Source organism: Syzygium oleosum, unplaced genomic scaffold (assembly GCF_021117445.2).
Source record: "Syzygium oleosum isolate NSW1041296 unplaced genomic scaffold, Sole_v2.1 Sole_v2.20, whole genome shotgun sequence".
NCBI classification, from domain to species: Eukaryota; Viridiplantae; Streptophyta; class Magnoliopsida; order Myrtales; family Myrtaceae; genus Syzygium; species Syzygium oleosum.
The window spans coordinates 2,762,858-2,783,462 of record NW_026607504.1 but is presented as its reverse complement, the minus strand read 5'-3'; the positions used below and the strand labels follow the sequence as shown (position 1 = coordinate 2,783,462).

The following is a 20,605-nucleotide window of genomic DNA, read 5'->3' as shown; positions in this document are numbered from 1 at the left end:
CAGCAATCAAGAAGTCCTCTCCATCCGATCACACATGTCTCGGTTAAATAAGGTACCACGAGCTACTCAGAGATCTCTCGTAACGTAAATTGAACTCGTGATCTCGTGGAAGACATGTGATCCATTTCGCCACTAAAACGACCATCACGATGGTTTTAAGATGGAATGTGTTAGGTTGGTAGGTGGTAGCGCACTTCTGGTTCGCGGGGGAGACTTTCTTTTGATGCATTAAGATGAGATAAACCAAATGTGTTATGCATCGCCGAAATCAACGAGCGATTGACTTGATTTTTTTTTCTTTTAATTAGACAAGAGGGATTGACTTGAATTGGTACAAAGAGAAGTGGAGTTGCCTTGATTATCTCCTAATGGAACAGGGTGTATTCCACTGCTATCCAATCCGCCAGCAATTTCGTTTCCTCTTCCCTTTTTCCAAAATCTTCTAATGGAAATGTGCAGACGCGATTAAAAAAGAAAAGAAAAAAAAAGTAAAGTCAACTTTCTGACCCAAATGTGAACCCAAGAAATCATCCTTATTTTGAGTTTTCTTGTCTAGTTCAATATTCAATTATTATTTAATGTCGAATACCTTAAACAATCTCAAAATCAGATAGATAGAATATTAATGTGCAGAGTCCTTCAAAACTTTTTCATAATTTATTGGAATTGAAATTAGTATTTTGATTTTTCGAAATTTTGTGAGCATAAAGTATTTTGAAAAGCTTTTAAATGTGTTTACCCTTAAAAACTTAGTGTGGAAAATTACTTTATGTACTTTTTGGTGAGAAAGAATGATCGGGAAGCGAAATTTACATGGCAGCCCTTGCAAATTTTCATACAGTGAAAATCAAGTTTCTATTGAGCACACCTCGAAAAGCTGGTGAGATACAATGATACATTATAATTTCTAGGGGTGTACATCAATCTTGATCCAACCCAAAAACCAAATTGAACCGAGCAGTTTTGGGCGGTTCTCGATTCAAAATTTTTGAAATAGGGAATAATCAGACCAACCGAACCGAACCGGCGGAATCAACCAAACCGAACTGGCAACCAGCCTTAGAATATATTGTTTTTTTAATTTTTTTATTCAACAAGGCAAAGGGTACGAATTATTTGTGGAAGCAATCCCTTCTTTTACTAGTAATTTTCTAATTTCATCATACACTAACATATATTTCAAAATATTTAAGAACTCTCGAGAAAGAAAATAAACGTATAAAAAAATAACACCGCCAATTCCACGATGAACATGGTCAACTCCCAATTTCACGGACCGATAACCAATCATGTCCGATCTGCTTCTCACGCGGAAACCAATCAATCATAGGAAAGGTGCAAAAGTGAAACTACCTGCAGCGTACCACCTTCACCAGCAATTTCACCATCATCAGAAACACTTAACAATTGTCCAGGGAGCGGGGCAAAAATACATCACAAGTGCCATAACTTGTGTACGGCGATCACTTTGGTGCCATAACTTTTTTTTCGGATCACTTTGGTACCAAGTCGGAGGAAAATAAGTCACTTTAGTGCCAATTTGGCTGGAAATCCGACGTGGCATTTTTTATTAATTTTTGACGCCGACGTGGCTCGCCGGAGGCTGAGTCAGCGTGTACAGTCAGCATTTTTTTATTTTAAATAAATTTTTTTAGCGTGTACAGTCAGCATTTTTAATTTTAAATATTTTTTTTCCTTTTTTTTTTCTTCTTTCCTTTTCTTTTCTTTTCTTTTTTTCTTTTTAATTTGTTCAATATAGTCCCTGAACTTCAGCCTAATGATAAATTTGGTCCTGAACTTTTAATATGTTCAATGTGGTCCCTAGACTTTTAGTACATGTTCAATTTAGTCCCTAAACTATTTGAAAATGTCCAATGTAATCCTTCCATTAATTCAAGTTCAGGGACTACATTGGACATTTTCAAATAGTTCAGGAACTAAATTGAACATATACTAAAAGTTCAAGGACCACATTGAACATATTAAAAGTTCAAGGATCAAATTGAACATTAAGCTAAAATTCAGAGACTACATTGAATAAATTAAAAGTTCATGGATCAAATTGCACGTTAGAGCAAAGTTCAGGGACTGTTTGTGTTGTTATCCCATTGAGGAATAACCCAGGAGGAAAATTGGGTACTTTTGAACCCACGGTCTCCAAGCCTTTTACCAATCTGGAGAACAATGAAAGATTTATCGACGAATAACACAAGAAACATGTCGGAAGTAAGTATTGCTAATAACATCGATTCATGAAATCAACAGATAACTTCAGAATAAAGGTTTCGCTGTGTGATGAAAACACTAGATCTCTCTTTTACCATTGCATCCTATCCAGTACCATATCTTCCCCGTAAACTATCTTATCTCAATTAAGAAGTACTTAGAGCAGCAGACTAACAACTGCTAAGAAAAGTTCTTACGAAACTTGTCGCATACAGAACAATCAAAAGGACCAGGTGAAGTAAACTGAATAGCACCTTCTAAAACGATTAAGGCAGATGTAACAATATTGTGGCTGCTATACTTTGTTCGATGTGCCAAATATAAACACGCTATGCACCAAAGTTTTAGAGGTTAGAATACAATTGGTCATACCAAGTTACCAACCTGCTCTTGCATACAGTTAGTGCGAGTAGCTGATGTAAGTTAATCCTATCGTCCATTGTCAGATGAATGTGGCCACAAACAGTGCTCATAGTAGGATATCACAAATTCCGGGAGACGATCAGAGGTGGAGCGACGGAAGAAGTGGAGAGGGGTCGGCGAGATTCGAGGGGGAGAGAGGCAAGGAGCGTTAGAATGAGGGTGTTGGTGCTGCTTCCTCATCTACAGAGAGAGAGAGAGAGAGAGAGAGAGAGAGAGAGAGAGAGAGAGGAGTGTATATAAAATTTAATTTTTCTCAATTGGGATCGCTACTAAACCCGCTAAAACCCATTTTTATTGGAACTGAAAAATGATGAAGAAGTCAGCCATGTCACACTTTCCCAGGACTAAAAGATCTTTACCCCTAAAATTTCCAGATCTTGATTTGACCAATGCCTGAAAGGGGTCTACAAGATGTCCCCAACATCCGTAGCTTAATTGAATTAATGTGCATGTGGGTCATTAGTCCTTACAATGTAGTTAGTGATGATTTAGTACTAGGACTAATGATGGATCTTGTTGGATATTAGACTTAGGGCCCGTTTGGTTCAGCATTTGGAAAGGGCTTTCGGCCTCGAAAGCCTCTTGACCAAATGATGAACCGTTTGGTTCAGCATTTGGATCAGCATTTGCCAAATGCTTGTATTTGGAATGCTGAACCCAAATTTTTTATCCCCAAACTACCCTTAGTTATTTTGGCTTATTCCGATTTTGCCCCTCGTGTGTACTGTTCATCTTCTTCTTCGTGAGGTGGCCGGCGAGGGAGGTCGGCGCCGGATCAGGCTGGCAAGAGGCCGGCGGCCGTCGCCAGAGGCCGGGCGATCCTCGGCGAGGGTCGCGCGACTCAGGCGGCCGCTTGGGTCCCGCGACCCTCGCCAAGGGTAACCAGGCCTCGGGCGACGGCCGTCGGCCCCAGATCTGGCCCGCCGGCGGTCGCCCGACCTCAGGCGACGGCCGCCGGCGCCAAATCTAGCTCGCCGGCGGCCGGCCGGCGCCGGCTCCGGCGAAGGGTAAGTTAGGTTTTTACTCCCAAAGTCCATTTGCAAAAATAATTCACCAAACACTATATTTTGGCCAAAGTAGTTTTATAAAATATTTTTACCAAACACCATTTGCATTTCCCCAATGGGCTTTCACCCAAAGGTATTTGCATTCCCCCAAATAGCATTTTCAAAGTTGAACCAAACGGGCCCTTAATGGTGCTGAATGTTTCAGAATAATAACGTGGAATAGAGAAATAATAATTTTTGTATATTTCGGTATTATAGAAAAGAATATACGAATAGGTTTTAATAGATAACCATATAAGGAAATCAAATTAGATATGCATAATCAAAATTAAATATTGAAAATAAAAAAATATATCCTAAATATCTTTAAAAGATATCTAAATATCTCTAACAGCCACATTAAGCTAAAAAGATGACTCGGTGAATTTACCCGAAGAGCAAGCGGAAGAAAAGAAGATAAAAAGAAGTAGAGCAAAAAGCACACGAGAAAAAGATATCACGTTGAGGAGCTAAGTTAGCTGACCAATCATGTCCAGGAGTTGAAAAGCAATCTTCGATCCCAGCATTTAATTGGGTAGAATTGGTTAATCTTTATTAAGTAATGGAAAAAGTATAGCTACTAATAACTTCCGGAGAATCATGCCTGAATCAGTCTAAAAGAGGCCAAGCAAATTCAACATAGCACCATTAACCTATTTTAGTAGTTGAAGAATGATTTATGCTGGTGTCCAATATGGATTTGAAGACAACTGATCCAACATTTGAATTGCACATGCATCTTACTTGAATCACAAGTTGAATAGAATACTTTGTTCATAATAATTTTCGAGGAATCTCATGTCTGAATAAACTGAAAAGAGGCCAAGCAAATCGGACGTAGTATCCTGACCTATTTCAGTAGTTGAACTATGATTTTCTATCGGGCCTACGATAAAAATTCAAAGATAACCGATTGGATAAAGGAAAGAATAAAGGAAGAGTATCCTGAACAGAATCAATCTAGGATAGATTTGATTCATTCGATCTGTTCTAGAATGGCAAGCATATCTCCAACGGGGTTGAAATACGTCGTACCTCTGAGACATCCTGTCACTGTTTCTCCGGCCGAACGTCGCGAGGCTTCCCTCATTCGATCGTCGGATCGACCCTGCTTCGATCCATTGCCAATGGGTAATTTGCTCGTATCCGACGACTCCGATCCTTTTAGTTCTCGTGTTAAAACTTGCTCTTCATTCGCTTCTTTATCATGATTGAAGTCTCCGGTTGCAACCACATCTTTTTATCGCTTTTGGAATCTCTGAATTGCCGTTGGTTTGCGTATAATTAGGTATCCTCGTAACTGTTGTTTGGTCTTAAGGTTCTTTGCTCGTAATGTCGAATTAATGCATCTGCCGGTTTTTATGCTATCGGTTAGATAAAGGCGTAATTTATTATTTAATATTCTAACACTCCTCACGCGTAATTTAGTCCGGTCTTTTTGCCTAGTAATAAGCGTGTACATATATAATAAGAAAGGCAAATGGGGAACTCAGGACCTCTCGGTCTGATACAATGTGAGATTTTGTGGGATCACCGCCAACTGTTCTAAATCTATTCTAAAAGCTGTTAGTTGAATGTTTATTATTTAATATTCTAACACGGCATAACTGTTTCCTCCCAATTTCGGATCGTGTTTGTTGCTGTGTTAGCTCGGTCTCTGGGAAGGCAATTGCAAGGGCTGAAAAGTTTTAAGGCTTTATTTTCCTCAATGATAATTTCGGCTCTCGAAAACCCGTGGAAGAGAGCTTTAGTCATTTGATGCTATAACTATAAGAGTGACTGTGAAGATTAGGAAGTTTCTTCGCTAGTACCCTTTTGTTTGTGTTGCAAAGGGTAGCTGATGACATTAATCATGGTGTTAGTGTAACAGGATACCAATTTAATCATCTCCCAAGCACTATAAAGATGATTTATAGATTATTGTTGACAGCCGTGTTTCGACAGATTGACAGGGATTAATGCACTTCCTTCATCATTAGGAGAAACATGTTATCGATAAAATTGTTGAAATAATGAAATCAACCTCTTGGTACTTCTCGCCATTTAGATAGGATCCTAGGTTTTCATTCTCCATTACGAGTTTTTATGGTAGTCTTGTCTACTCTAGACGCAGTGTACAGGCTTATCAAGTCACTCGCCTTTTTACTTGCTAATCTGAACAGGTAATCCTGGTGAATGTTCTTCTACTCAACTAATTGATGGAGATGGCACATTTAATGTCGACGGACTGGAAAATTTCATCAAGGAGGTCAAATTGAGGGAATGTGGTCATTCATACGCCGTAGTCTCCATCATGGGTCCTCATATTAGTGGTGTGTATTTACTCCCAATAACTTAGCTTTGGATTTTGCTTCTCTTGCTGGAAATGGATTAGATCAGAACTTTTTGTAAGGTTCTTGTAAGGGCCGTGAAATGATTTCAAGTTGCTCAAATTCAGTTTAATTCTTTTATTTTGTTTCATGTTCATGTATCTTTTCTTTTGCCTTCATAAGAGATTCAAACTTATTCTATTGTTGTGTGTAATATCAAACAGGGAAGAGTACGCTGTTAAATCATCTATTTGGCACCAACTTTAGGGAGATGGATCATTTTAAAGGGAGGCATGTCTACAAACCGACTGTTTAGCTCACTCTTATGAAGTATTTGGATTCGGAAAGTGCAAAACCAGTTTGGTGTTTTTCCAGGTCCCAAACCACCAGAGGTATATGGATGGCAACAGCTGCTGGCATGGAACCGTGTACCCTGGTTATGGACTTGGAGGGAACTGGAGAAGGAGAGGTATATTTACTAGATGATTTTACATGGATATATAATAGCTTATTTTGTCTATGTTTAACTACTTATTTTTATCCATAAGTAATTGCAAATTCTATTTTTTTTACATGTTGAAAGATAATTTGTGCATCGGGCAGCTGCTGTATTATCTTTAACTTGCTTTTCCACTTTTGTATGTCTTTGCTCATCTTACTAACCCAGAAGATTGATTTATTGTGTAGCTGATGCTCATTGAAACTCACCTGATTCACACTTGGTTTGAGTAAGCAGCAATTAGCATCCTCACAGCTTCTTAACCAGTGTCATTTTTATTCAGGACAATACTGCTTTTGAAAAGCAGAGTGCACTTTTCGCTTTGGCTGTCTCCGATATAGTGCTCATAAACATGTGAGGCTTTTGCTTTGCTCTAGTGAGGTACCGTTTCTGCTGCTGCAATTTTATCTACGAGGTTGTTGTTTTAGTATTTTCCTAGTGCCCTTTTTACACATCTTTTTCGTAGGTGGTGTCATGATATTGGCCGTAAGCAAGCTGCCAGCAAGCCTCTTCTGAAAACTGTATTCCAAGTATTTCTTGTCCTCTTGCGTTAAGATAAGCTAAATGTTTAGTTCTAAGAATTATTAATGATAAACTTGTGACTCTTCTTGAAGGTCATGATGCGATTGTTTAGCCCACGGAGAACAACTCTGTTGTTCGTCATACGGGATAAAACAAGGGTTGGTACCTATATTTAATCATGTTTCCATTTTGGATTGTGATCGTTTTTATCTGCTCTCTGGTTTTTCTTTTTATCCAGACTCCTCCGAGATATCTAGAAAATCGCTTGAGAGAATTTGTGCAGAAGGTGAGGGTTGTTGCATTTCCTTTGGAAAATCGACTTTGTAAAGTTGTTCCTGGTTTCATTTAGTATTTTCCTGCAGATATGGGACGAGGTTCCTAAGCCACAAGCACACAAGGAAACTCCTCTCAGTGATTTTTTTAATGTAGGTGCTCTGATGCTTGTATAAGTTCCTCTCGATGATTTGCTTTCGCTTCTAATCGTCAAAACGAAGTTCATCCTAATGACTCTCTTCTGCTGTCCAGGTTGAGTTTGTTGCTCTCTCTAATTATGAATACAAGGAAGAGCAATTTAAAGAGGAGGTATACCTAACTTGCACCACATGGCAGCATGTTTGGATCTTGAGTGCGATTGCCCAATTTTTATGTCGGCTTTGTTGTTGTGATTGGACAAGATTTTCAAATGCTGCAGTGGGCGCCCTTTCCTTCACATAAATCCTGTGCTTGAGTACTGCTTAAGACAAAACTTTGGTCCTCATATGCATGAGTTTTGGAATATCTGTGGAAATGCCACTCATCATTGACAGCTATTTCTTATTTTCTTGGGGCTTATCATTGCTCAATCACCCTTATCGAGTTTGGTGATTTTCACTACTCTTCTGTTCCCATTTTTAATCAGTTATAGTTTGAGACGTGTTATGTTTCCATCTCATCTTCTTGTTCTCTATTGTAGAATTTGGAGCATTGGTTGCCAAGTAGATTATACCTTTCATCCGTACTAATTTTTTGTCATATGGTTGAATTTCCTTGGCAAACAGGTGGCCAGCCTTAGACAGCGGTTCTTCCATTCTATTGCAGCTGGTGGGCTCGCAGGAGATCGAAGGGGAGTAGTTCCTGCTTCAGGATTTTCTTTTAGTGCTCAGCAGATGTGGAAGGTCATTAAGGAGGATAGGGACCTTGACTTGCCTGCATACGAGGTGAGAGTTGATTAATTGAAAGGCCACTGGGTATATTGTTGATAATGAGAATGCTAATGTACGCATCATGCTATCCGTGTTAGGGTCATGGTTGCTACCATACGATGTGAAGAAATTGCCCACGAAAAATATTCCAGTTTTACTGAAAATGAGGTATCGATCTGGTTCTTGCTGGACATTAAACTTGCTCGTCTGTTTCACTACTTTGAAATGCAAGCAGATGCATTTTATCTTACACATGTTAAGATCGGGCAAACTCTTCTGAACATGTTAGGATTGGCATTTGATTGAAGAGGCTGCGCAGTTGGGACAAGTTTCTGGTTTTGGAAAGAAACTCAGTTCAATTCTTGAGGCTTGTTTAGCAGGGTAAGATAAGTAATTTTATCTGATGAATTACAGATGGTGGTGCAGCAACTGGATTTTGTGTTTATTAAATAATGCAAGTACATTAAGGTTATCCAGCACAATTGGCTTCGTGTTCTTACTTCTAAGAATGTTGTTTCACCGCCGTACACGTGTCCTCCACGTCACCCCCGCCCCCCTTCTCCCACATCGCACGTGTCGGAACTTGTGTCGGTTCCCGCGGCCACACTTTTCATAATCAATACGATGCCGATTCAAAGAAGCGGATGACTCGAGATCAGGTATGGTATGATTTCGAGATCAGGTATGGTATGGTTTTGACGATCATGGCTGTAGATGTCGATGTGCGATAACGATCGGTCCTAGAGAATTTGGTTGAGTGTGAAATGAAGTGAAGACGTTGATTGGAAGGTGTAGATTAAGCGAGATGATGTTCAAAGAACGTTAATCGATGAGCACGAGGTTGCTAGTTAAGCTTGTAACTGTTTTACGGCTAGTGTGATCGTTCAAAAGCAAGATTGAGGTGCGATTTTGGAGGAGTAACCGCCTAGGGATAAGATGGCGTGGCAATGTGAAGATGTGGAGCCGAAAATCATGAAGACACAATGTGGTTGAAACTGCTGAAGAATTGCCATGGGCAATTATGTTGTAAATACCTATATATACTAATGTTGATGTATTGTAGAGCTCCCAAACAAACAACAAAAAACATGTTATCTTTCAATTCATGTAGCTTAGACGTAGCTCCCGAACAAACAATAAAAAACATGTTATCTTTCAGATCATTCTCATCGACTAAATTCCTGGCATTGTATCGTTATATCATTGATTAAATTTCGACAGAATCTTTTATGTCATTGCACTTTATTGTAGATCAACGTTGAAGCATATCTACTCTTTGTATTCCATTAATAAGATTTATGTTCGGAATTATCACAGATTCTGTCGTCTCTTAATAAAAATCAAAATATGAATTTTAATAAAAGATATTTCATTATCAATCAAATTCCGGCTAAACACGACATCGAACAAGGCGGGAAGCTTCCGTACCTGAGATACCAGTCGATCAAGGATTGACGTTGGGCGTACCTCAAGGACCGTCTCGCACAGTTAACAATGTCGTGGCATTAGAACAAGTGTTACCATAAATTGAGCAAACGGGCACCATTGACAAGAGAAAAGAAAAGACAGTCGCATGTCTGATCACGGATAAAGCAGAGCTGGTGGTGCATCATATCATTTCATATTTATCAGAAGAAAAAGGATTATTGTATTACTCGGGCCTAATTCAAAAAAAAAAATATCAACTTTATTTCGTGTAATAATTTTATTATATAAAAAATTATCAACTTTTACTTAATTCTCAAATATAACCCGAAAAATTTGAAAATTTTACATTGGGGGGGCAAGATTTGAGACTCGAGTAAAAATTTATGCTTTTTATTGAGACAAAAAAAAATTCAAACCATAATTTTCATTCAATATAAAGTTGGTGCCTTTTTTTGGAATTAGCCCAGTTATAATCAATGGTCATTTATATTCGAGTAATTTTTTTTTCTAAAATTATATTCGAGTAATTTGTACATAAAATGGAGTGATCTACTACCTTAAAAAAAGAACAATTAAATAATACTCGTAATATTTAATAATAGCTCTAATAATATTCTCTAACAGCGCCGTAAAATCCACACAACATAACAAAAATGAAGCAGTATTCATGAGTTAGGTTATTTCATCACATTTGTACTTCAAAAGGATGCTTTCTATATGTGAAATGGGTCCATGACTCATTTTTTTTTTATTTTACCTTTGACCTTTAGTTAGAAAAAGAATGAAGTCGAAGTATTTAGGGCTATCATTGTGCATATTATTTCTTGCTTCGTATATAGTTCATATCCAATTGGTATATGGGCACGTGTGACTCTTGAAAGTATGTACGTACGTACGTATGTATGCACACACACACATTTACCTTAAAAGTTTTCATAAAACCATAAAATGGACATAATCTGTGTATGTTCTTACGAACGAATTTCGATTTGAATCATAACTGTTTTGCACGCCTTGAATTCGAAGATCCAAAGTTGGCGAGCCCTCCACTACAACCCCGCCAAGACGACAGCAATCAAGAAGTTCTCTCCATCCGATCGCACATGTCTCGGTTAAACAAGGTAGCACGAGCTACTCAGGGATCCCTCGTAACGTAAATCGAACTCGTGATCTCGTGGAAGACATGTGATCCATTTGACCACTAAATCGACCATCACGATGGTTTTAAGATGGAATGTGTTAGGTTGGTAGGTGTTAACGCACGTCTGGTTCATGGGGGAGACATTCTTTTGATGCATTTAAGATTAGATAAACAAAATGTGTTATGCATCGCCGAAATCAACGAGGGATTGACTTGATTTTTTTTTCTTTTAATTAGACAAGAGGGATTGACTTGAATTGGTACAAAGAGAAGTGGAGTTGCCTTGATTATCTCCTAATGGAACAGGGTGTATTCCACTACTATCCAATCCGCCAGCAATTTCGTTTCCTCTTCCCTTTTTCCAAAATCTTCTAATGGAAATGTGCAGACGCGATTAAAAAAAGAAAAGAAAAGAAAAAGAAAAGTCAACGTTCTGACCCAAATGTGAACCCAAGAGATCATCCTTATTTCGAGTTTTCTTGTCTAGTTCAATATTCAATTATTATTTAATGTCGAATACCTTAAACAATCTCAAAATCAGATAGATAGAATATTAATGTGCAGAGTCCTTCAAAAAAATTTCATAATTTATTGGAATTGAAATTAGTATTTTGATTTTTCGAAATTTTGTGAGCATAAAGTATTTTGAAAAGCTTTTAAATGTGTTTACCCTTAAAAACTTAGTGTGGAAAATTACTTTAGGTACTTTTTAGTAAGAAAGAATGATCGGGAAGCGAAATTTACATGGCAGCCCTTGCAAATTTTCATACAGTGAAAATCAAGTTTCTATTGAGCACACCTCGAAAAGCTGGTGAGATACAATGATACATTATAATTTCTAGGGGTGTACATCAATCTTGATCCAACCGAAAAACCAAATTGAACCGAGCAGTTTTGGGTGGTTCTCGATTCCAAATTTTTGAAATAGGGAATAATCAGACCGACCGAACCGAACCGGCGGAATCAACCAAACCGAATTGGCAACCGGCCTTAGAATATATTGTTTTTTTAATTTTTTTATTCAACAAGGCAAAAGGTACGAATTATTTGTGGAAGCAATCCCTTCTTTTACTGGTAATTTTCTAATTTCATCATACACTAACATATATTTCAATATATTTAAGAACTCTCGAGAAAGAAAATAGACGTATAAAAAAATAACACCGCCAATTCGTGGATGAATATGGTCAATTCCCAATTTCACGGACCGGTAACCAATTATGTCCGATCTGCTTCTCACACGGAAACCAATCAATCATAGGAAAGGTGTAAAAGTGAAACTACCTGCAGCGTACCACCTCCGCCAGCAATTTCACGGTTTTCACCGTCATCAGAAACACTTAAAAATTGTCCAGGGATCGGACGTATTCCAATGGCAGGCGACAACCTTGTCCCCATAAGCAACGAGAACGTCAATTAAAGGTCAAAGTTGGAAGAACAACTGATCAACCTAAGAGAAGCAAGCAAATTTGGCACCTGTGCCCAGCATGATTGAAGAAGGGAAAATGACACAAACGGTCTTTGAACTTTAATCTAATATGTAATTTGATCAATGAATTTTTAATTTGTTCAATGTAGTCCCTGAACTTCAGCCTAATGATAAATTTGGTCCCTGAACTTTTAATATGTTCAATGTGATCTCTGAACTTTTAGTACATGTTCAATTTAGTCCCTAAACTATTTGAAAATGTCCAATGTAGTCCTTCCATTAATTCAAGTTCAGGGGCTACATTGGACATTTTCAAATAGTTCAGGAACTAAATTGAACATGTACTAAAAGTTCAGGGACCACATTGAACATATTAAAAGTTCATGAACCAAATTGAACATTAAGCTAAAGTTCAGGGACTATATTGAACAAATTAAAAATTCATGGATCAAATTACACATTAGAACAAAGTTCAGGGATTGTTTGTGTTGTTATCCCATTGAGGAATAACCCAGGAGGAGAATTGGGTACTTTTGAACCCACGGTCTCTAAGCCTTTTACCAATCTGGAGAACAATGAAAGATTTATCGACGAATAACACAAGAAACATGTCGGAAGTAAGTATCGCTAATAACATCAATTCATGAAATCAACAGATAACTTCAGAATAAAGGTTTCGCCGTGTGATGAAAACACTAGATCTCTTTTTTACCATTGCATCCTATCCAGTACCATATCTTCCCCGTAAACTATCTTATCTCAATTAAGAAGTACTTAGAGCAGCAGACTAACAACTGCTAAGAAAAGTTCTTACTAAACTTGTCGTATGCCGAACAATCAAAAGGACCAGGTGAAGTAAACTGAATAGCACCTTCTAAAAAGATTAAGGCAGATGTAACAATATTGTGGCTGCTATACTTTGTTCGATGTGCCAAATATAAACACGCTATGCACCAAAGTTTTAGAGGTTCAAATACAATTGGTCATACCAAGTTACCAACCTGCTCTTGCATACAGTTAGTGCAAGTAACTGATGTAAGTTAATCCTATCGTCCATTGTCAGATGAATGGGGCCACAAATAGTGCTCTTAGTAGGATATCACAAATTCCGGGAGACGATCAGAGGTGGAGCGACGGAAGAAGTGGAGAGGGGTCTGCGAGATTCGAGGGGGAGAGAGGCAAGGAGCGTTAGACTGAGGGTGTTGGTGCTGCTTCCTCATCTACAGAGGGAGAGAGAGAGAAAGGAGCGTATATAAAATTTAATTTTTCTCAGTTGGGATCGCTACTAAAACCCGCTAAAACCCATTTTTATTGGAGCTGAAAAATGATGAAGAAGTCAGCCATGTCAATAATTAGATGACATTTAGAAATCAAAAGGGTATGTGTTGACACCTAAATTTCGACGCATCATTTAGTGGTTAATTGCATAGAAAATTAGGGATTAAATTTTAACCCCAAACAAAAATATTAAAATTGCATAGCATATAGTTTAGGTTCATATAGATTAATTGCATTCCGCATCGGATTGGCGGTGGCAAGCGAGCTTAGAATTCGTCATGTAAATTGAGCTCGGACATCGAACGAGACTCGGCTCACTCGGAAGGCAAGGGCCGAAAATTACAAGTCAGAAGGGCTTGGTTGTCTTAATTTGAGCTTAAATTAGCCCATTATGCTTAATTAAATAAAAGCCCACATTAATTCAGCCCACTTGAAATTAAATGATAATTAAAGTCTAAGCCCAAGCCTAAGCCCATTAGGACTAGAAAGCCCGGCTAATTGATCTAGATTTACATTATAAATATATCGTTATGTGTCATAATTAAAAGGGGACTCTAAGAATTTTCGGAGAAGAGAAATTCGGAGAAGTCGGAGGCTACGTAATTGAAACACAGGGCCACGAGAGAGAAGGAGAGATGAGCTGCAGCTCTCCTCGGCGGCCACCATTGAGAGAAGAAAGTCAAAGGAGGGGGGGCTCTCTTTTTCTTGGTCTGGAGAACATGCAGAAAGGAGCTCAGTCACGTTGACAGAAAAGAAAAAGAAAAAGCCAAGTCCTTCCCAGCTACAATACGAAGGAAAAGACAAAAGGAGGCTCTGCACTCAACGCAAGAATTGATAGATACCAAGGCAACTCGGCCTTTCTCCAAACTGCACTCGCGACAACCCAGGAGTTCGCATTCCGTGAGTTCATCATCACCTCTGCAACTTGGCGAGCTTCCGCGGTTCCTGTGGCGTTCCAGCAATACTTTCACATAGACACGTCCCACCACTCCTCGCCGTTGTTGCTGCCACGAGCCGACAACACCAGCCGTTGCCCTCCACTCAACCGAGTCATGAAATAACCTTGCTGTGGTTCCCCGACGGCGTTGCTGAATTGATGAAGCAAACAGAGTCAAGCCGGGATTCGTTGCGCCTTCAGCTGTGATCTACTCTTGACGACCAGCATCAATTGCGAGCCCCACGTTGCTTTTGTTTTGCAGGTGTTGTCGTCGTTGTCAAAGTCCTCACCGTAACGAGGAATCGTACCAAGAAGCCAACATAAAGTATCCATAGAAATCACACCAAGGAGCCCGCCGCCTACCGCTGCTCCCGAGCCGTTGCTCCCCTACGTCGCCGCCGCCTGCCGCGCCAACCGCGCCGCACGCTGTGCCGCTAGCCGTACGCCACCGCCGTGCATCGCCGGCCACCGTCTCATTCCGATCCGCCGGTGATTCAAATTTGGAAACAAATCTTTGGATTAGGTAAATATCTTATCTTGATTTGGTTTGAATATTTTATTTCTTAATTCGTGCTTATTGATATCTAACCTTGCATATTTAGATAATAAGAATATTTCAATTAGGATTTATTTCCTTTTTTGAAATCTTGGATATCTGATCTTATCAAATTTGGATAGAATTTAGAATTTTCAAAAATCTTTTGAATATATCCAAAATATTTAAGATATCCAAATTTTTTCAAGATGTGATCGATTAGGAAAATTTCCTAATCCGCAACCGCACACGTGGAAATAAATCTATCTATCAAGCTTTAGATAGAGTTATTTTCATAGCGGGTATTTCGAATTTTAGGATCGATCTGTCAGGTTTCAGATCGAAACTTAATTCGAAAGATTTAGCGGTTATATTTTTTTTTTTACTCGATTTTAATTTCGAATTTCGATAAAAAAATACCAAAAAGATTACTCTAGAATAGGTTAATTTCTTTAGTTTAAAATTGCATGTTTAGATAATTGGCATTTTTAATTCCGAATTTCATTAAAAAAAATACAAAAAATAATATGCCCGTCATTAGAAATAGGTCACGTCGTCTCGTGACATATAGTTTGCATGATAGGTTGCATTAACGCATGTCAATTTTTTGCACGTCATTACATATAGGTTAGCTTTCATTTAAATAAAAGAAAATCAAAAAGAAATTTCTGCACCTTTGAACTTTAAGTCAGAATCTTTTCAAAATTGTTAAATTGAGTATTTTTCCTGAAATTGGTACCGAAAGGGCGTTAAGGAATTTAGCATAACCAAGTCCCCGAATCTATAATTTCCGGTTCGTAGAAATAAATTAGTACTCCCGCTATTTTATTTAGGTTTCTAATCAACCTACCCTAAATGATTAGTGGCGACTCCCATTGAAAATATTTGCATGCTCACAATTGGACCTAAGTTGCGATTTGGTAGAGTTTGGGAGAACTCGAGCTAGGTTAGTTAATTTAATTGACCTAGTAATCCATTAGCCTAAGATCGAAACCCGATTGATTTTTTAGGTCGCGACAGCTTGGCGACTCCGCTGGGGAAATTAACTTGAATTTTTTTTAAAAAAAATTTAAGGAGGACTTAGGCGAAAAAAATTTTATGGAAAAATTATTCGATTTGACAAAATTTGATTGAATTCTCATTCTTAGGTGTTATATGGTTTTGTAGGATGGGAGTTATAAGGGGAGTAGTGATTGGCTAACCCTTTGTTTTGCAGGCTTGGTGGAGTGGAATTGTGATTTAATTTTTGTACTATTGAAGTAGTGTTTGCGTATAATTGTTGTGCATGATTTACAGTATTTGCACTACACCACACACAACCTGTGACCGGACCTGGGTCACACCCATAGTTTTAAGATGGTATTTAAATGGTTCTTTAACCTTGGTGGTAAGACTTCGCTAAAGGTTATCCCATTTGGATCTCGAAAATTTTTAAAAAAATGGCTCAAGGGTCGCCCTCATGCACGTGAGGCTACAATGCATGGAGGTTAACCTTGTCGACCAAACCGAGCCGAAGTGATTGGACCCGACTAGTCATGACTATTGTATGCGAGGCTGCGACTAGTCATGATGATTGTGCGCGAGGCTGCGACATGTCGTTCAGTTCATCATTTCATTTTGCCAAAGCCTTTAGGATAGATAGATTAAGGTTTAAACTCACGATCCATGTGCATGTCTCTGTGATTGACATTTTCTCCCCAAAGACGGTAATTTCTCGAGCTTTATCTTTGATTTTCTTCATCTTGTTTTGAGTCGGTCCATGATTTAGGTTGAATCATTTGGCACGTGGTCTATGTAAGAATGGGTCGCCTTGATATCCGTTTCGTGCCTACTCCGAAGCTAGAGCTCAAGAAGTTATGGAGCCAGTTGAAGCCAGATGGTCAGCAGTACGTTCTCAAGCGCATTGGATTCATGCTACCGATCCTAGACATAGACGTCCAGAGCGGAATTATGCAGACACTCGCTCATTTTTGATGCCCCGAGACAACCACATTTGTGTTGGGAGGTAAGTTTGAGCTCACACTGACTCTAGAAGAATACAGTATTGCCATTGGGAAATCGATTGAGTCGGATATAGTCTAACCACCCATTAAGGTAGATCCTGTGGTAGTGCTTGCTGAATTTTTGAATTTGACTAAAAAGGAAATTGAAAAAGTGCTAAAGGGTAATTGTCAAGCATGCCTATTATCTTTTCTTATTGAATGTTTCGAAAATAACTCCGTCCTCATGAGATCTAAAATTTTTATCTTAGTTTTTTTTGGACTCATCGTTTTTCCATTCCGTCAAAATGCTATTGATCCGGTGATAGCTAGGACGGTAAAACAAATATGTGGTGGAGTTAGTTTTATAAACACAATTCTGGCAGAAACTTTCATGTCTCTGACACGATTCAAGAAAGGAAAAGATAGAGCTTTTCGAGCCCCGATTGAGCTTTTACAAATCTGGCTTTTCTCACACCTTTCTCAATTTGGGGAAAATATGACTGTATTTAAAATGGACATGACTGATAACCCTATTTTAAGGTTCAAACAAATACAAGATCAAACTAAGAGTTTGCACTATACACAATGGGTCCATCTATTCAAGGATCCAAGCTCTAAGATTTTCCTTTGGCAAGCTGTGTAGTTTCGGGAGGTTGAGGCTCGACTATACCATGGCGATCAGAAGCCCGTACCTTCGATGGGCATTTATGGGGCAACCTGCTATCAACCCCTTCAAGTTACACGTCAATTCCGAGTTCTGCAGGATGTCCCACCTCCACTCAGGCTCAATGAATTTCAAGTCCAGTTCGAGAAGGACGAGTCCTACAGAGTCGAGCTTAGGCGTCATTATGAGGCTTGGCAGAATTGTTCCACTCAGAAGCTGATTTGGCCCGCGGATGAGCCCACCGGAAGGATGAGAAGTCACTTTGCCATAGCCCGGTATATTCAGCATCATACCATCCCTGCTGAGATACTCCCGAAGATCCCGGTCGTGACAGTACAGCATACCCTTCAGACTCAAATCAAAATCAGCGAAGAAAAGGCGACGAAGGCCCAGGATAAGGCAGATGCTCCGGCTGAAGACAATGCACGATTACGGCGCGCCTTGAAGGCCCATTCGTCTATAGATCACGTCGCCTCTAAAAAGAGGAAGACTATCTGATTTCTAGTTTGGTTTAGGGAGTTTTTCTTTCTTTTTAGGATGAAATGTTAGCTTACATTTGTTCTTCATTCTATTGATGTTTTTTGGTAATAAATGTTGCTAAACGATTTTTATAAGAATTCTTTTGAGACATTTTCCATTTTGAGCAATTCAATGAAAAACGTTGAGCTATAATTTGTAAATTTTGGAATCAGTCCAGGTTTTTATTGAATAAAGCAATTTGGAATTTCGGGATTTACTGGACGAATCGGTCGTTCGAAAGAAATTTCATCTTGAGGGTCTAGAGGATGTCATGGACCGACTCGTTATTCTTACTTGTTGTATTTATTCCACCGTTGCTTTTTGCAGGTAATTTGCCACGGATCCCCCTCATCCTCATAATACTCGATCGGTGACCAAAAGAAGGATGGCCAATCAAGCCGAGATTGCAGTCATGATTGAAAAAAAGCAAAGAACAATTTTCAAAAATTGCATGTAGTTAAGCCCTGTCTTGTCTTTTTGATCCCTTTCTTTCATGTTTCAGGACTAATCTCGAGGCATGCGAAGGGACGGGAATCGTGGACCCTCATATATGTGATGCAAGCCAATCCAATGACTCAGATGATTCTAATCCGAATGATGAAGAGATACGACGGAACTTGGAAATCCATGAGAAATCTAAGCCTCTGACCGCCGAAGAAACCGTGGTGATCAACCTTGGCGACACGGAGAATCCTAAAGAGGTAAAGATTGGGGCATGTCTTCCTGAAGATGTGGCCAAACGCTTGACCCAGTTGTTGAAGGATTATCAAGACATCTTTGCCTAGTCTTATGCTGATATGCCGGGTCTTGATCGATCGATCGTCGAACATTGTCTACCGACTGATCCTTCGGTTGAGCCTGTGAAACAAAGGCCGCGAAGAGCTAAGCCAGAACTGGCGAAGAAAATCAAGGAAGAGGTCATGAAACTTCTTGACGTGGGATTTATTGAGACTACCCAATACTCAGAATGGGTCGCTAATATAGTCCCAGTGATGAAGAAAGACGGTCGGGTTCGAGTATGTGTTGACTACCGAGATCTAAACAAAGCTAGTCCTAAAGATGATTTTCCACTCCCGCACATTGATGTGCTTGTGGACAGTACAGCTGGATTCGAACTATTCTCCTTCATGGATGGTTTCTCGGGTTATAATCAGATCTTGATGAATGAGGATGATAAGTTGAAAACAACATTTACTATTCCTTGAGGGACATTTCATTACAAGGTTATGTCCTTCGATCTCAAAAATGCTGGGGCAACTTACCAGCGGGCAATGGTCACGTTGTTCCATGACATGATGCATAATGAGATTGAGGTCTATGTTGACGATATGATTGCAAAAACTCGACGTGGAGAAGATCACATAGAAACCTTGACGAAATTATTCGACAGGCTTCGTAAGTTCAAATTGCGCCTCAATCCGGCAAAATGCGTGTTCGGGGCAGCCTCTGGCAAACTACTTGGCTTCATTGTTAGTAACAAAGGGATTGAGATTGACCCGTCAAAAGTGAAAGCTATTTGTGAAATAAAATCTCCCTCTTCGGTGAAGGAAGTTCGTAGCTTAATGGATAGACTAAACTATATAGCCAGATTTATTTCTCAGCTATCTGAGACAGCGAAGCCTTTCTTTAAACTTCTCAAGAAGAATGCGCTGGTTAGATGGGATGAAGAATGTGAACAGGCATTTGACAAGCTTAAGCACTACTTGATGAATCCGCCGATGCTTGTTCCACCAACGCCGGTGCAACCTTTGACCCTGTACCTTACAATCTACAGCGAGTCCTTAGGCGCCATGCTTGCTCAGAAAAGTGAAGAGGATGGAAAGGAGCGTGCGATTTATTATTTGAGTAAGAAATTCGCCGCCTCTGAGATGAATTATTCCGAAGCAGAAAGAACGTGCGCAGCATTGGTTTGGGTACTACACAGATTGAGGCAATACACTTTGCACTATCAGATATTGCTTGTGACAGAGTGTGATCCCATCAAATACTTGCTCAATAAACCCGCTTTGGTTGGAAAACTGGCAAAATGGCAGATTCTCATTTCAGAATTTAATGTTCGATTCATGTCCCAGAAATCAGTCAAAGGACGAGTAATTGCTGATGTCTTGGCTGAAAATCCTGGGAAAAATGAGGATCTGGATCAGTTAGAGGATAGAGTCATGCCAATTGATGAGTATGTATGGACCATGTATTTTGATGGAGCCGTAAACTTGTCAGGATCAGGTATTGGGGCAGTTTTAATATCTCCAGGCGGACAACATTTTCCGGTCGCAGCGAAACTGATATTTCCTTGTACGACCAATATCGCCGAATATAAAGCATGCATCCTCGGGTTACAAGCTGCAATTGAAATGGGAATAACTCGACTTAAGGTGTTCGGGGATTCAACCCTCATTATTCTTCAGACCGTTGGTAAATGGCAAACTAGAGATGCTAAGTTGTAGCCCTATCACGTCTATCTAGAGGAGTTGGTGGAAGAGTTTGAA

The 20,605-nt window shown here is 39.3% G+C and overlaps 1 protein-coding gene across 1 annotated transcript in view; it reads left to right on the top strand.

Annotated features, from left to right (window-relative positions):
* Positions 1 to 5,864: 5,864 nt before the first annotated feature.
* The window catches only part of LOC115668139 (protein ROOT HAIR DEFECTIVE 3 homolog 1-like), a 44,604-nt gene continuing 29,863 nt past the window's right edge, over positions 5,865 to 20,605 (top strand). Inside the window, exons 1-9 of the mRNA XM_056320690.1 lie at positions 5,865 to 6,007; positions 6,229 to 6,473; positions 6,787 to 6,857; positions 6,970 to 7,033; positions 7,118 to 7,183; positions 7,264 to 7,311; positions 7,388 to 7,450; positions 7,551 to 7,607; positions 8,063 to 8,221. Coding sequence (XP_056176665.1) covers positions 6,330 to 6,473; positions 6,787 to 6,857; positions 6,970 to 7,033; positions 7,118 to 7,183; positions 7,264 to 7,311; positions 7,388 to 7,450; positions 7,551 to 7,607; positions 8,063 to 8,221 — 672 coding nt within the window. The 5' untranslated portion in view covers positions 5,865 to 6,007; positions 6,229 to 6,329. The remainder of the gene's footprint in view (positions 6,008 to 6,228; positions 6,474 to 6,786; positions 6,858 to 6,969; positions 7,034 to 7,117; positions 7,184 to 7,263; positions 7,312 to 7,387; positions 7,451 to 7,550; positions 7,608 to 8,062; positions 8,222 to 20,605) is intronic.